Source organism: Neoarius graeffei, chromosome 15 (assembly GCF_027579695.1).
Source record: "Neoarius graeffei isolate fNeoGra1 chromosome 15, fNeoGra1.pri, whole genome shotgun sequence".
NCBI lineage: Eukaryota > Metazoa > Chordata > Actinopteri > Siluriformes > Ariidae > Neoarius > Neoarius graeffei.
Window position 1 is genome coordinate 26,935,693 of NC_083583.1, and position 17,502 is coordinate 26,953,194.

At 43.9% G+C, this 17,502-nt stretch overlaps 1 protein-coding gene across 1 annotated transcript in view; it reads right to left on the reverse strand.

Annotated features, from left to right (window-relative positions):
• Positions 1-17,502, reverse strand: part of lrrk1 (leucine-rich repeat kinase 1) — a 266,364-nt gene that overhangs the window by 57,168 nt on the left and 191,694 nt on the right. The window contains exon 27 of the mRNA XM_060941094.1: positions 9,118-9,395. Coding sequence (XP_060797077.1) covers positions 9,118-9,395 — 278 coding nt within the window. The remainder of the gene's footprint in view (positions 1-9,117; positions 9,396-17,502) is intronic.

Below are 17,502 nucleotides of genomic sequence, written 5' to 3' on the forward strand. Positions count from 1 at the left end.
CTCGCCTTCTTCGGCCAGTGGCCCCATGTGTGATGGAGATGTGACACGCTTCCGAGTTGTTACAGCAAATTGTCAAAAAGAGTATTGAGACCATTGAGCTCTAGCGCCAGGCCTTTTCCGGGAAATAAGAGTTCGGGTCATGGTGACAGCGTGTGTATGTCAGCCTCGGTTCGGAGGTTTCAGTTTCAAATAAAGTACAGACAGTATATTTTACTTGTGTGATTTTTAAATTGTTAATTTTTGGATTACGCTTCACTTTTGTGGCTACTGCTTCATAGAGTGAATATATATATGCTATATTTACTGTATGGACATGGTATCAGAAAACAATTTTATTTATAAGCAGTAGCCACGTGTACCCATAGGGTACCTTTTTTTTCTACGTATAATACCATGTCATGGTGATCACCGTGGAGATGTGGCAATGTGAAACTGCCTGGAAGTCCAATTTCACATTAGACAGTTGTACAAACAGCCTGAAACTGCATGCCTGCTGGGCCACTGTGAATGAGCAACTCTCCCGAGCTATAGATTTGTTCACCTCTAAGGCATGACTGCAAGGGGAAAAAAAAGGATACGGAAGGATAATTTTTGAATTTTTAAGCCTTTTCTCATGTTAGTCAGGAACATCCATCCATTATCTGTAGCCACTTATCCTGTGCAGGGTCGCAGGCAAGTTGGAGCCTATCCCAGCTGACTATGGGTGAGAGGTGGGTACACCCTGGACAAGTCGCCAGGTCATCACAGGGCTGACACAGAGACAAACAACCATTCACACTCACATTCACACCTACGGTCAATTTAGAGCCACCAATTAATGTCTTTGGACTGTGGGGGAAACCGGAGCACCCTGAGGAAACCCACGCAGACATGGGGAGAACATGCAAACTCCGCACAGAAAGGCCCTCGCCAGCCGCTGGGCTCGAACCCGGACCTTCTTGTTGTGAGGTGACAGTGCTAACCACTACACCACCGTGCTGCCCCCATTAGGAACATCCTTTATGTAATATAAAATTGAATTTGAAATGAGTCATTTTGATCTGAACCAAACATACTGGTTAAATTCCCTCAGTTATAAACAAGGCCAGAACATTTCCCCATGAAGTCTCATAAAAAAACCATGACAAACCCAAAATGTGTTTTAGTTTCAGAGACAGGGTGATGCGAATGGAAAATGGGAAAAAGTTCAATTGTGTTATGAAAAAGGCCCAAACCATTAAAATCCTCCCATTACACCAGTAATACTCTGCTTTATTTTAGGGGGTTAATCAGTTTGCATTTTGATCAAATGCAAACCTGTGTGAGCAGTCTTACTATAAAAAAAAACACTCCGCTATAAAAGAAAAGAGTCCTTTGGCACTTTAATGGCAAAAAATAACAGAAGTTTGAAATTACAGGCTGAAAAGTGAAACCATCTCAGGTTTCCTATGATGAAGTCACTAGATTTGGGCACTGAGAGCATGGGTGAGGTTGTGGTTTTGTCGGAGAACGTGGCAAGGATAATCATGAGGATGACATCATCATAGAAATGACTTCAGCTACTGTTTCCTATCGAAGTATAATTCGGCTCAGATGAATCACATCTCTTGGAATGATTCTGGTAAATTCTTGACCTGCTCACACACAGATTCGAAAGACACCAAGAAAAAAAAGCTGCCCTTTAGATCATCAATCGATGCAGAAACATTCTGGAAAACTCAATGTGTTTACAGAACGAGTGATCATCACTCTCATCAAGCAGGGCAATTCAATATTGTTGGCAGGTGATCTTCATGGTGGGCTGGTTTGCACAATCAAAAAAAAAAAATACCTCTAACTACTTTAAACAAAGTTCACGATCCATGGTGATGCATTTCATCAATCAATCAATCATGTGAAGAACTCTACAATATAGGTTGTATTCAGTCACGTGACTTTTGCTTGTGAGATTACTTCCAGTGAATGAAGTAGTGGTCAGGCAAACCAATTTAGCTGCCATTATGTAAAAACCATCTCTGACTATTTTTGCAGTTTAGAGGCCAATGCACACTCAAGATGCCTTCAGAAAGTTGCTTTTTGCGATGGGATAGATCCTTACATGTGAGCAAAGAAGGATTTTTCTGATGATTTGAAACATTATCCATCCATTGAGTTCCCCTACATCTCAAATGACCTGGTGCTGAAGACATCCTTCTACACAGGGACACACAGATGAAAACCTGGAAGAGCACGGAGGCGTACAACTTTTTATGTGGCTGGGTTCAAGATCTGGGAATCGAGACACTGCAAGATAAATCCTGTATCGTTTATGCCTGGGCAAGGAGGAACTTTTGGGCTTTTTGTACACGTCTTTGTGATGGTTGCCAGGACACTACAAGCTTTAGTATGGGGTGTGAACAAACCACAGCCGCTTGATTCTCAATCCTCCCTGCTCTTCTCTCCAGGTAAATCATTCACAAAGGTCCACAGAAACCCCTTTAAAGACCTGGGTATTGGTGAAATAGGATGGGGAAGTCATCACGACTCACTGTAACTGCATGGCCGGGTAAGCAGTTTCGTGCTGTTAACTCGTGAGCTCTGCTTTTGTGTTTTTGTGGATTGTCTTGATTATCTTATCCACCTAATTCAGTTTTGGAGCCCAATCTACCGTACATCATCGTCCTTGTAAAGATTACGAGGACATCCTGATAAATAAAGTGAAAACATATGTGTTAGTTCACAATATGGCAACCACGATCAAACAGTAAACAAAAACACATGAGGACTTACGGTAAGCGTCTCCTGAACTTCAGAACATCACGAAATAACAGAAAATGGCGAGAAGAGTAATTTGTCAATCCAAATGAAATAAATCAGAGGAATTTACAAATCTTTCATGAAGTGATCATTGCAAACTTGAGCATTCTTAAACTCGACTCCCTTCCATCACAGTGAAAGGTTCAAGGGCCACCTTTCTTGTCGTCTTTTGGGAAAATCCTTTCCATTTTCACCCTTTATCACTTCATAAGAAATCCAGAAGAAACTTATCAGTTTCACGGTTTGATCAATTTGAACACCGCAAAACAACGCAAGCATCAGGCATTTTAATGACTACCAACAGAGGTGGACAAAGTACCCAACTTCATTACTTAAGTCAAAGTACACATCCCACTGGTCAAATGTTACTCCGATACATCCGCCGTTGCCAGCTAAAACTCTATAGTTCAAAGAAGAAGCCGTATCTAAACATGATCCAGAAGCGCAGACGTCTTCCCCGGGCCAAGGCTCATTTAAAATGGACTGTGGCAAAGTGGAAAACTGTTCTGTGGTCAGACGAATCAAAATTTGAAGTTCTTTATGGAAATCAGGGACGCCGTGTCATTCGGACTAAAGAGGAGAAGGACGACCCAAGTTGTTATCAGCGCTCAGTTCAGAAGCCTGCATCTCTGATGGTATGGGGTTGCATTAGTGCATGTGGCATGGGCAGCTTACACATCTGGAAAGACACCATCAATGCTGAAAGGTATATCCAGGTTCTAGAGCAACATATGCTCCCATCCAGATGACGTCTCTTTCAGGGAAGACCTTGCATTTTCCAACATGACAATGCCAAACCACATACTGCATCAATTACAGCATCACGGCTGCGTAGAAGAAGGGTCCGGGTACTGAACTGGCCAGCCTGCAGTCCAGATCTTTCACCCATAGAAAACATTTGGCGCATCATAAAACGGAAAATACGACAAAAAAGACCTAAGACAGTTGAGCAACTAGAATCCTACATTAGACAAGAATGGGTTAACATTCCTATCCCTAAACTTGAGCAACTTGTCTCCTCAGTCCCCAGACGTTTACAGACTGTTGTAAAGAGAAAAGGGGATGTCTCACAGTGGTAAACATGGCCTTGTCCCAACTTTTTTGAGATGTGTTGTTGTCATGAAATTTAAAAATCACCTAATTTTTCTCTTTAAATGATACATTTTCTCAGTTTAAACATTTGATATGTCATCTATGTTCTATTCTGAATAAAATATGGAATTTTGAAACTTCCACATCATTGCATTCCATTTTTATTTACAATTTGTACTTTGTCCCAACTTTTTTGGAATCGGAGTTGTAAAAAGAATAAGATATGAGGAAGGGGGGGGGGGGGGAGGGGGCCAGAAGGAAAGATATTGCCCTTGGTAGTGTTCTGACGCAGCTCTGGCAGTGTGTGCACATGTACTGTATGTGTATATTAATCAGAAAGGCAGTGGAATAGCAGTAAATGCAGCTTGCTCAGAAAATAAAAGTGACAATCCAACCTGATTAAAACCCAGGTCCACACCTCGAGCTTAATAACTGCCCAACTTCTTTAAGCAAGACCAAAAAAAATGCAAGGCCATCATCTGACATCAAAACAAAAAATTCCAGCAATTTGTTGTGACTGACGAGTACAATACTGTCCATTTCACAGGTCGCGCGTATGTGTGTACATGCATGCGCAGGTATTCATGCACATATGAATAAATGCAAGGGAACAAATTTTAAAAAAGGATACGGAAGGATAATTTTTGAATTTTTAAGCCTTTTCTCATGTTAGTCAGGAACATCCATCCATCCATTATCTGTAGCCGCTTATCCTGTTCTACAGGGTCGCAGGCAAGCTGGAGCCTATCCTAGCTGACTATGGCCGAGAGGCGGGGTACACCCTGGACAAGTCGCCAGGTTATCGCAGGGCTGACACAGAGACAAACAACCATTCACACTCACACCTACAGTCAATTTGGAGCCACCAATTAGCCTAACCTGCATGCCTTTGGACTGTGGGGGAAACCGGAGCACCCAGAGGAAACCCACGCAGACATGGGGAGAACATGCAAACTCCACACAGAAAGGCCCTCGCCGGCCACTGGGCTTGAACCCAGGACCTTCTTGCTGTGAGGCGACAGTGCACCACTACACCACTGTGTTGCCCGCCTGTGGAATCATGGTGGTTTAATGTTAAGCTAGCTAGTCAGTGAAGCTCCAGCTGACACGCTAGCAAAATCTTTCAAACTTGAAATCATATTGGGTCGCTAACATTACTAGAAAAGAAAGATTTCTATATTTTGTTTATTTGGCAAGTAAAACATTTCTGAAAGGACTTCAGATAAATTAACGTTATTCATGTTAGCATAACTCCATTTTTACATGCTAACTAACAGTGTCCAAGTTAACTAGCTGTGTGTTGATGTTAGCCGTGGACAAAGCGATGGCAACTTGGTGGGCAAATCCATAGAAAGTCATTTGACTAATCAGACTGTATAGCTATTGTAACATTATCACTAGCTCTAAAAGCACAGACAACTTCACTGCAAGCTTTCTCTTGGAACAAAATGTTTACATACCTCAATATGCTTCAACAGGTTGGACGGCGAGTTTTTCTAGGCTGTGATGTGGTTCATTTTAGGCAAAGAAAGCAAACATTTAAAACGAAACAAATCTTTATTCCTTTCAGAAAACTGAAACATGGGTTCTAGCTATAGCCATGAGTGCTTGCATTCCCCAGAAGTACCACCTCCTTCCATTCTGCCATCAACTGATCGTGTTAAATAATGCTGCGGAAAAATAATTGAACTTGATTTTATACAGTCTATGGACGTGATGTGACCCTAGTAACTACTGATCGGCTGTCTCAGTGTCACCTGCAAAAAAAACCAATCACGTTTTAGAAAAGAAAAGAAAAGAAAAAAACATCCACTTTCAAAGCCACTTCATAGTAACCAGTAACGAGGACCTTGACAGAAATGTAGCAGAGTAAAAAGTACGATATTTGTCTTTCAAATGTAGTGAAGTTAAAGTCATAAGTTGCCAAAAAAATTAATACTCAAAGTACAGGTACTCAAAAAGTGTACTTAAGTACAGTACTCAAGCAAACGTACTTCAGTACTGTCCACCTCTGACTACCAAGGCGCCTCAGTGATAGTAACAGTTTGTGAACAGTGAACTCAGCTGACCACCACTTCATGTCTTGCATATCTAATGAGGTGGATGTAATGTCAGATGCAACCCACTCACTTCTTAAGACTTCATTTTCACTATGGTTGCAAACTACTAGGAATGCGAGAGGAAGAAAATAAATGCAACTGTTCGAAAAAGTTCTTCGGATCTCTATTCTATTCATGTCATTATTATAGAGCCATAGTTTTTGCTCGCTACATCGCTGCTTATCTGTTACTGATCAGGTTATAGCAGCAGTAATAACTGTTTTTGTTTTTTTTATTGAAGCTTTTGCAATCAGGGTCACAGAGGTTTAGGCCATGCACAGCGAACATGCCTTGTATTTGTAGCAAGCATCACTATCATGATTTACAGTGGTGCTTGAAAGTTTGTGAACCCTTTAGAATTTTCTATATTTCTGCATAAATATGACCTAAAACATCATCAGATTTTCACACAAGTCCTAAAAGTAGATAAAGAGAACCCAGTTAAACAAATGAGACAAAAAATATCATACTTGGTCATTTATTTATTGAGGAAAATGATCCAATATTACATATCTGTGAGTGGCAAAAGTATGTGAACCTTTGCTTTCAGTATCTGGTGTGACCCCCTTGTGCAGCAATAACTGCAACTAAACGCTTCCGGAAACTGTTGATCAGTCCTGCACACCAGCTTGGAGGAATTTTAGCCCATTCCTCCGTACAGAACAGCTTCAACTCTGGGATGTTGGTGGGTTTCCTCACATGAACTGCTCGCTTCAGGTCCTTCCACAACATTTCCATTGGATTAAGGTCAGGCCTTTGACTTGGCCATTCCAAAACATTAACTTTATTCTTCTTTAACCATTCTTTGGTAGAACGACTTGTGTGCTTAGGGTCGTTGTCTTGCTGCATGACCCACCTTCTCTTGAGATTCAGTTCATGGACAGATGTCCTGACATTTTCCTTTAGAATTTGCTGGTATAATTCAGAATTCATTGTTCCATCAATGATGGCAAGCCGTCCTGGCCCAGATGCAGCAAAACAGGCCCAAACCATGATACTACCACCACCATGTTTCACAGATGGGATAGGGTTCTTATGCTGGAATGCAGTGTTTTCCTTTCTCCAAACATAACGCTCCTCATTTAAACCAAAAAGTTCTATTTTGTTCCCATCCATCCACAAAACATTTGTCCAATAGCCTTCTGGCTTGTCCACGTGATCTTTAGCAAACTGCAGATGAGCAGCAATGTTCTTTTTGGAGAGCAGTGGCTTTCTCCTTGCAACCCTGCCATGCACACCATTGTTGTTCAGTGTTCTCCTGATGGTGGACTCATGAACATTAACATTAGCCAATGTGAGAGAGGCCTTCAGTTGTTTAGAAGTTACCCTGGGGTCCTTTGTGACCTCGCCAACTATTACACGCCTTGCTCTTGGAGTGATCTTTGTTGGTCAACCACTCCTGGGGAGGGTAACAATGGTCTTGAATTTCCTCCATTTGTACACAATCTGTCTGACTGTGGATTGGTGGAGTCCAAACTCTTTAGAGATGGTTTTGTAACCTTTTCCAGCCTGATGAGCATCAACAATGCTTTTTCTGAGGTCCTCAGAAATCTCCTTGGTTCGTGCCATGTTACACTTCCACAAACATGTGTTGTGAAGATCAGACTTTGATAGATCCCTGTTCTTTAAATAAAACAGGGTGCCCACTCACACCTGATTGTCATCCCATTGATTGAAAACACCTGACGCTAATTTCCCCTTCAAATTAACTGCTAATCCTAGAGGTTCACATACTTTTGCCACTCACAGATATGCAATATTGGATCATTTTCCTCAATAAATAAATGACCAAGTATAATATTTTTATCTCACTTGTTTAACTGGGTTCTCTTTATCTACTTTTAGGACTTGTGTGAAAATCTGATGATGTTGTAGGTCATATTTATGCAGAAATATAGAAAATTCTAAAGGGTTCACAAACTTTCAAGCACCACTAAGTTATTTTGGTCACAGGGTTATAGTTAGTAGTAGCTAGAAGGGAATATAGTCACCTGATTACTTGCATGCCAGCCTGAAGAGGTCATCAGTAGGAGGCACATATTTTTTTGTTGGCCACAAAGCATTCCACAGCTTTCATAACCTCATAACCGCATAATTTCACTAATGTATAACAGATATTGCGTAGCACATGGATTTGTTTCAGGAGTCTTTTTTGTTTGTTTTTTTCAGTAAAAATATGCATTCAGTGGTTCACGATTCTGATTTGAGACAAAGCAATGGAAAATATCTACAGATCTTTTACTACAGAGTACATTAAAACTGTGACATGATGACTTATTGTAAATTTAAGCAAGATATTACAGGACCCTGAATGCTGGGGACAGCTAGTCTGGCTAACGCAACTTCAAAGCTCTGCGAGCATTGGTCTGGCAAAGATATTAAGCCCAACCGTTTCCCAAAGCGCGTGGTTGACCCGCCTCCCTGAAATGCCTCAGTTTGCTACTAGTCGAAGCCAGAAAAGGCTGTGACGAAGCTTAAACCAATCACATCACTCTTTTCTCTGACGTATGTGATGCGACGGAAACTGCTTGAGTAACAGGAAGAAGATAAATACCTCCAGGGCTGCTCTTTGCTCCGTTTTCAATGAGAACTTCCCGTTGAATGCTTTCAATACAGTATCTACCGCTGTGTCAAAGGCTTGCCGCTGCTCCATGTTCGTAATGTTTCTAGTGAATGAAGCGCTTCCGGCATAGATTCTGTAAACAATCTATGGCTTCCGGTCGCAGTTCTACTACGTCGCTGCCTTGAACACGCCTCTACCCAGGGCCGTTGGAGATGCTCAAAGTTGATTGGCTCCCGATTTTTCGGGAGCTTGGAAGAGCTGGAGATAGCTTGCCTTGCCAGACTAAGTTCGCAACAGGCCCTCGTGTTGCGTCACACTTAGGATGGGCGGGCCCAGGCTAGGGGACAGCTACATTTGTCAAATGTAAAAAATTCTTAATTTTAAGCAGATTCCTGATGATGTATTCAACGATCTGGATACATTTTCTCTTTTCTACCTCAACCAAGAGTTAAACCATATTTGTGTGAGGTAAACTTTTTTTTCTCTTAGACTCAAATAAAATATTTTCCTAAAACCAGTTTGAGGAAAACTTCATTATTTGGGTTAAAAAACAAACCAGACTTGCATATGGCATGTAAGACTCTGTACCTTCTCATCATAGACTATGCCTGGGCGGATCTCAGGGGCCTGATATCCTGGTGTTCCCTCCACTCCCAGAGCTCCCTCATGGAAAGAAAGGCGGGATATGCCATAGTCGGATAGCTTGACATTGACCGAGTCCTTCACCTGCAGTGACCACACGAGGATGTTGTCCGACTTGAGATCACAGAAGATTATGTTCTTCCTGTGAAGGTAGGCCAAGCCTGCAGCAACCTGATAGGCAGCTTTGAAGGTCAGCATGTGGCCCAGGGGCATGAAGGAGGAGCCTGTGGACAGTAACCAACACAGGAGTTTCCAATAACAACTCTTTATAAAAAATTAACCAAAAAAAAATACACTGAGATGATAACCAGTATTATGCCTAGTGTAATGGTAGCACAGTCTCCAGTCATCATATATATTTTTTAAAATTATGTATTCATCTTCAAGATTTTTATTTGTCATATACACAATAACAGACACAGCGGTTTATTATTGGGTAATGAAATTCTTATTTTGCAACTGCCCGACCAAACTACGCTTACCAATATAAAAAGAAATATATATATAAAATATGAAATATAAAATATAAAGTGCATATGGAATGCAAAATATAAAGGTAGAGTGAAAAATGAAGATAACATTTAAAAACAAAGGAGAGGCAAACAAACAATGTGCAAACATAGAGGTACCGGTAGATATACTGTGCAATGTCTTGTGCAAAATTGCTAATATAATCCGTGGTTCAAAGCCTGATGGAAATATAGAGGTAGATGGTGATTATAATCCGAGTAACTTGAGTATAATCTTGAGTAACTGCTTTATCCTGATTAGTGTCATGGTGGACTGATGGGATGCCAGTTCATCACAGATTTTCGGAATCATTCTCTCATTTTCCTTTTATGACTGGAGGTCAGGATGACAGCAGACTGAGAAGGGCAATCTAGACTTCTCTGTTCCCAACCAGAGGTTCCAGTTCCTCTTCACTGATCCCCAGATGTTCCTGAGCAAACTGTGAGATGTAATCTCTTCAGCAGGCAGTGGCCATTCTATCTTGTATGGCACAGCTGCCTATAACAGGGATGGCACTAGACATTTATGATTGGGGAGTTGAAGCATCACTGGGGAGTTGGGGCATGGAGGTAGGGGGCAAAGACATGCTTCCCCCTTCTGGGTAAAAATCAACCTCAGAACCTCTCTTTGTCATTACTTTTAGAGTAAAGAATACAAGTCCCTACAGTAGATCTCATCATAATTTCTATTGAGCATGGATTTACTGATATAAATGCCAACATCAGGTTACAACAGTCACAGAGTAACCAAGACTATCTCCTTTCTTATGCAAGCTATTGGTCCTAAGAATGTTAGACTGTTATTCATTTACAAAGCCAACAGACTTGTTCAATCTTAGTTGGTTCAATCAGAAAGAGTAAAACATATAAGGCAGTGTTGTAGTCGAGTTACTAAACCTCGAATCCGAGTCCAGTCTCGAGTCCCCAGTGTTCAAGTCATTAAAGAAAATTTCAAGTCGAGTCTAAGTCAAGTCTAAGAACAAGACTCCAACCGCACCATTTGACGGTGGCTGTTGTTGCCTTTATGTGAAAGCGTCTCTACTACTGTGTTGGACTAACGTTATTGCTTGACCGCCCCATTTTAGTTAATAGGCTACAGATAAAAAGCTTGTTCATCGCTCAGCAAGCCCCGCCCACTATCAACAGGGCAAACAACATGAGAGAGGGTTAACACTAGCTAGTTCATCACTCAGCAAGCAAGCCCCACTATCAACAGAGCAATGAACATAGCATGCCACTTCCTTCTCTGGGTGGAGTCTTGTCAAATGACGATTGAAGTTCGAGGTTGTCCCCATCGTCTCCTCGATAGTTCTTCTACATATGGAACACAGAGCAGTGCATTTTTTCCCACTGCACGAGAAGTCAAAATGGACAATCCTGGGGCGTTCTCTCCAGGCATTTTAGCGCCATTAACGTCAGCTTGTTCCTGAACATGACGTATGAACAGGTGAATGTGCATTCTGTTGCACAAAAGTAGTATAAAAATTAATGTAGATATAAATATCTTATGCCAAATTATTACGGCAGGTGACAAAAAATAAAGAAAAAAATCTGAGTCCTCGTCTCCAATTTATGAGTCCGAATGCAGTCAATGCACGAGTCCGAGTCATCAGTGCTCAAGTCCAAGTCAAGTCATGAGTCCTTAAAATTAGGGCACAAGTCGGACTTGAGTACTACAAGCTTGATATAAGGTAGAACAAAACTGATAATTTTAAGGTAACGCTTGTCAGCCCAGATCTGAAAATCCTTTAAATTAAATTATTCACAAAATGTTAATTAAATGACAAGAAAAATGTCTCAGTTGAAAGCTAGAAACCATTTACTTTTTTTTTATTTTTTATTTATTTTTTAAACCATTAACCTCCATCAGACCTGCTCGTTTTGGCCTGCTGTCAGTCTCCTTTTCCTCTCTCTCTCTAATCACTTGCTGGTATTAAAACAATTAAACTCAGATAATCCAAAACTTCATGCATGAGTAATAAAATCATTACATTTTATATATTTGATTGAACCAGCAACATTTTCTCACCAGACCAGCCTTTCACAGAGCTGCTGGCTTGGAAGAATGTTCATATATCCATCTAATAATTAAGAAAATGAAGAATTTGCAGCTTCAAAAGAGAGGTTACCTGTGAACACAACTGTTACCTCAAATTACTTAAGTTTTCAACATTTCTCGTTATCTAGCAAGATAATTTTTCTTTAGCAGTAGGGAGACCAGGAAATAGCCTTACTAGCTGGCAAACTGGAATCAGGACACCCACTTCGACAAGGTTAACTCACCCACGTGGTGACATGATATCATTGATGTGACATGCAAATGAGTGATAGAAACCTGATCGCGCAAATGTCACCATTCCATAAGTTTTTTTTTTTTTGGTGTGCAGATCCCTGTGACGCCCTTGGCAAGATGCCACCCTGGGGAGCTGCCTATGTTGTTCATACCTAAATCCACCACTGCCAGCAGGTTTGGGGTCTGTCCCAGGGTTTCCATCCAGTATGAGACCCATGACAGAGCACTAGCAGGTGCTGACCAGAGGCATCCTCTGTAAGGTATCACATGGTTCCTCTCAAATCAGAGGAGCATCAACTCTTCTCTCCAAGGCTCTCCTTGATTGCCAAGCTCCTCACCATATCCTAGAGTGTAAGCCAAACTATCCTGCACAAACTATCCTCATTTCCACTGTAGTTTCCACCTGTACTGAGCAACCTTATTCTTCTAGTCATTAAGCTCTTTGGAATCTCATCTCATTTTCTTCTGCTTATCCGGGGCTGGATCACGGAGGCAGCAGTCTGAGCATGGAAGCCCAAACTTCCCTCTCTCCAGACACCTCGGCCAGCTCCTCGGGAAGAACACTGAGGCGTTCCCAGGCCAGCCGAGAGACATAGTCCCTCCAGCGTGTCCTGGGTCTTCCCCGGGGCCTCCTCCCAGGGGGGCATGCTTGGAACACCTCCCCAGGGAGGCATCCAGGAGGCATCCGAAAGAGATGCCTGAGCCACCTCAGCTGATTCCTCTCGATGTGGAGGAGCAGCGGCTCTACCCTGAGCTCCTCCCGAGTGACTGTGCTTCTCACCCTAAGGGAGCGCCCAGCCACCCTGCGAAGGAAACTCATTTCGGCTGCTTGTATCCGCAATCTTGTTCTTTCAGTCATTACCCAAAGCTCATGACCATAGGTGAGAGTCAGAACGTAGATTGACCGGTAAATCGAGAGCTTCGCCTTTTGACTCAGCTCCTTCTTCACCACGATGGACTGGTAAAGCGACCGCATCACTGCGGAGGCTGCACCGATCCGCCTGTCGATCTCACGCTCCATCCTTCCCTCACTCGTGAACAAGATCCCGAGATACTTAAACTCCTCCACTTGAGGCAGAATTTCTCCACCAACCTGAAGAGGGCAAGCCACCTATTTCCAGTTGAGAACCATGGCCTCGGACTTGGAGGTGCTGATTCTCATCCCAGCCGCTTCACACTGCCCCAGTGCATGCTGAAGGTCCTGGCTTGAAGAAGCCAACAGGACATCATCATCCGCAAAAAGCAGAGATGAAATCCTGTCCATAAAAATTATGAACAGAACCGGTGACAAAGGGCAGCCCTGCCAGAGTCCAACATGCACTGGGAACAGGTCTGACTTACTGCCGGCAATGCGAACCAGACTCCTGCTCCATTCATACACAGACCGGACAGCCCTTAGGAAAGAGCCCCAAACCCCATACTCCCGAAGCACCCCCCACAGGATACCATGAGGGACACAGTCGAATGCCTTCTCCAGATCCGCAAAGCACATGTGGACTGGTTGGGTGAACTCCCATGAACCCTCGAGCTGGCCCAGTGTTCCACGACCAGGACAAAAACTGCATTGTTCCTCCTGGATCCGAGGTTCGACTATTGGCCAAATTCTCCTCTCCAGTACCCTGGAGTAAACCTTCCTGGGGAGGCTGAGAAGTGTGATTCCCCTATAATTGGAGCACACTCTCCGGTCCCCTTTCTTAAAAAGAGGGACCACCACCCCGGTCTGCCACTCCAGAGGCACTGTCCCCAACCGCCATGCAATGTTGCAGAGGTGTGTCAGCCAAGACAGCCCCACAACATCCAGAGACTTGAGATACTCAGGGCGGATTTCATCCACCCCTGGTGCCTTGCCACCGAGGAGCTTGCAAACCACCTCAGTGACTTCGGCTTGTGTAATGGACGAGTCCACCTCTGAGTCATCAGCCTCCGCTTCCTCAATGGAAGACGTGACGGTGGGATTGAGGAGATCCTCGAAGTATTCCTTCCACCACCCAATAATATCCCCAGTCGAGGTCAACTGCTCCCCACCCGCACCGTAAACAGTGTTGGCAGAGTACTGTTTCCCCCTCCTGAGGCGCCGGATGGTTTGCCAGAATTTCCTCGAGGCCGATTGATAGTCCTCCTCCATGGCCTCACCGAACTCCTCCCAGTCCTGAGTTTTTGCCTCCGCAATTGCCTGAGCTGCGGCACGCCTGGCCTGCCGATACCTGTCAGCTGCCTCAGGAGTCCCGGAGGCCAACATGGCCCGATAGGACTCCTTCTTCAGCTTGACGGCATCCCGTACTTCCGGTGTCCACCACCAGGTTCGAGGATTGCCGCCACGACAGGCACCGGAGACCTTGCGGCCACAGCTCCAAACAGCCGCGTTGACAATGGAGGCAGAGAACATGGTCCACTCAGACTCAATGTCCCCCGCCTCCCTCGGAAGCTGGGAGAAGCTCTCCTGGAGGTGGGAGTTAAAGACCTCCCCGACAGAGTGCTCAGCCAGACGTTCCCAGCAGACCCTCACCATATGTTTGGGCCTGCCAGGTCTGTCCGGCTTCCTCCTCTGCCAGCAGATCCAACACACCACCAGGTGGTGATCAGTTGACAGCTCAGCCCCTCTCTTCACCCGAGTGTCCAAGACATAGGGCTGGAGATCAGATGAAACGACAACAAAGTCGATCATCGACCTCCGACCTAAGGTGTTCTGGTGCCACGTGCACTTATGGACACCCTTATGCTCGAACATGGTGTTTGTTATGGACAAACCATGACTAGCACAGAAGTCCAATAACAAAGCACCACTCAGGTTCAGATCAGGGAGGCCATTCCTCCCAGTCACGCCCCTCCAGGTGTCACTGTCGTCGCCCATGTGAGTGTTAAAGTCCCCCATTAGAACAATGGAGTCCCCAGTCTGAGCACCTCTCAGTACCTCTCCCAGGGACTCCAAGAAGGCTGGATACTGCTATTCGGCCCGTAGGCACAAACAGCAGCAAGAGCCCTCTCCCTGACCCACAGGCGCAGAGAGGTGACCCTCTCGTTCAGTGGGGTAAACTCCAACACATGGTGGCTGAGCTGGGGCGTTATAAGCAAGCCCACACCAGCCCGCCGCCACTCACCGTGGGCGACTCCAGAGAAGTGGAGAGTCCAGCCCCTCTCGAGGAGCTGGGTTCCAGAGCCCAAGCTATGCGTGGAGGTGAGACCGACTATCTCTAGCCGGTACCTCTCAACCTCCCACACAAGCTCAGGCTCTTTCCCCCCCAGCAAAGTGACATTCCATGTCCCAACAGCTAGCCGCTGTGTTCGGGGATCAGGTCGTCGAGGCCCCTGCCTTCGACTGCTGCCCAATCCACACTGCACCAGCCCCCTACGGCTACCTCCGTGGGTGGTGAACCCATAGGAGGTCGGGCCCACGTCACCGGTTTGCGCTGAGCCCGGCCGGGCCCCTTGGGCAAAGGCCCGGCCACCAGGCGCTCACATACGAGCCCCAATCCTGGGCCTGGCTCCAGGGTGGGGCCCCGGCTGCGTCATACCGGGCGACATCACGGTCCTTGATTTTTTTATTTCCATAAGGGGTTTTGGTGAACTGCTCTTGGTCTGGCCTGTCACCTAGGACCTGTCTGCCTTGGGAAACCCTAACAGGGGCATAATGCCCCCGACAACATAGCTCCTAGGATCATTCAAGCACACAAACCCCTCCACCACAATAAGGTGGCAGTTCTAGGAGGGGCTCTTTGGAATCATATTATAAAATGATGAAAATTTGAAATTTTTAAATGCAGTCTACAATTCTATATGAATGAGAATGCACAAAGAAAAGAAAGGAAAAAATACACTCATTAAAACATAAAACAAGTATTTAAAGGGAGTTAAGCAGGTCAAGTGTAAGACTGAAGCAGAAAGAGGTCTAAGAATGAATAGTAATCAAACTGGAATCATTCAAGAAATATGAATAATTTCATAATTAGGAATGCATTCATGTCCTGTTCCAATAACAGTTAATTGCAAGTTTTTCATTTCTAAAAATGTCATCTTTAATTTACTGCTCAGAGTCTTGTAATTTCCTCCACCAATTTTGTTGGAGAAGGTTATGTTTTCGCCTCAGTTTGTTTGACTTCCCAATGTAACTCAAAATGTAGTAAATGGATTTTGATGAAATTTTGAGGAATGGTGAGCCATGGGCCAAGGAACAATCGATTAGATTTGGATACAAATCCGGATATGTATGCGGATCCAAGATTTTCTGGCCTGTTCCCAATGTAACTCAAAGCTATAAACAGATTTTGATGAAATTTGGAGGAAAGGTGGATCATGGGCCAAGGAGCACTTGATTATATTTTGATGCAAATCTGACAAGATCAACTGTGAGCTACTGCTCACTTACAGTACGTATCCCCCCGCTCTCGGTTATATCAGAATGCAAGCAATCAAAGGAATAGGACACTTATTATGAATGTTGACTTCAACAAATAATTAACCCTGAAACAAGTAAGTAAAGAGCAGTGTTCTCCCCAGATAGCATCCTGGTAAACTGTCATTTTGAAATAGCATTTTGCTTCTTGAAATAGCGTCAAAATCCATCCTATGTGTTTCGTAAATACATTCAGTTGGTAAACAGGAAGTCGATGTGCGACAGACCTGAAAATGGTATACATGGTATAGAACCCTAAGCTGAAGCTGGATACCAAATATCAGGCAGTTGTGATTTGTAGTTGCTGAGAAAAGTGTTACGAAAATTCTGTAAATCCACCCTATATGTTTTATAAATATATTCAGTTGGTAAACAGGAAGTTGATGTGAGGCAGACCTGAAAATGGTATACATGGTATAGAACCCCAAGCTGAAGCTTGGTACCAAATATCAAGAAGTTACGATTTGTAGTTGGTGAGAAAAGTGTTACGAAAATTCTGCAAATCCACCCTATATGTTTCATAAATACATTCAGTCAGTAAACGAAGTTGATATGCGACAGACCTGAAAACGGTACAAACAGCATAGAACCCTAAGCTGAAGTTTGGTACCAAGTAGCTATGATTTGTGGTTGCTGAGAAAAAGGGTGTTTTGGACAGACGGAAATACAGATATACGGACGGATGAACAGAGGTAAACCAGTATACCCCCCTTCCTTCAGAGCAGGGGTATAATAATAAATATGTATGTAATCATTGTAAACATCTGAATATTGTAATGTGGCTTGGCGGAGGTATGCACCCTACAAAGTTCGCTTCTAGTTTTCTGTGTGACGCTATTCTATAAACCAGGGCTTTTCAAAGTGTGGGGCGTGCCTCCCTTGGGGGGCGCAACGTGAGGAAACATAAACCAGAATAAGTTACTACTGCGGACATTTAGCGAACTTCAGCTAGCCTTTGCCAGAGACAAAATGGATCGATTTTTAGTACCTAAAGCTACAGTGAGTGAGGAGACAGAGTCTGGGCCAAGCAAAAAACAGAGCCTCCAGGATTTCGCGATGTTGCGATTTGCAAATTCAACCAATCCCCGCGAATTCAGGACGGTGTTGCAATTATATCCAATCACCGCAACCTTCCTGCA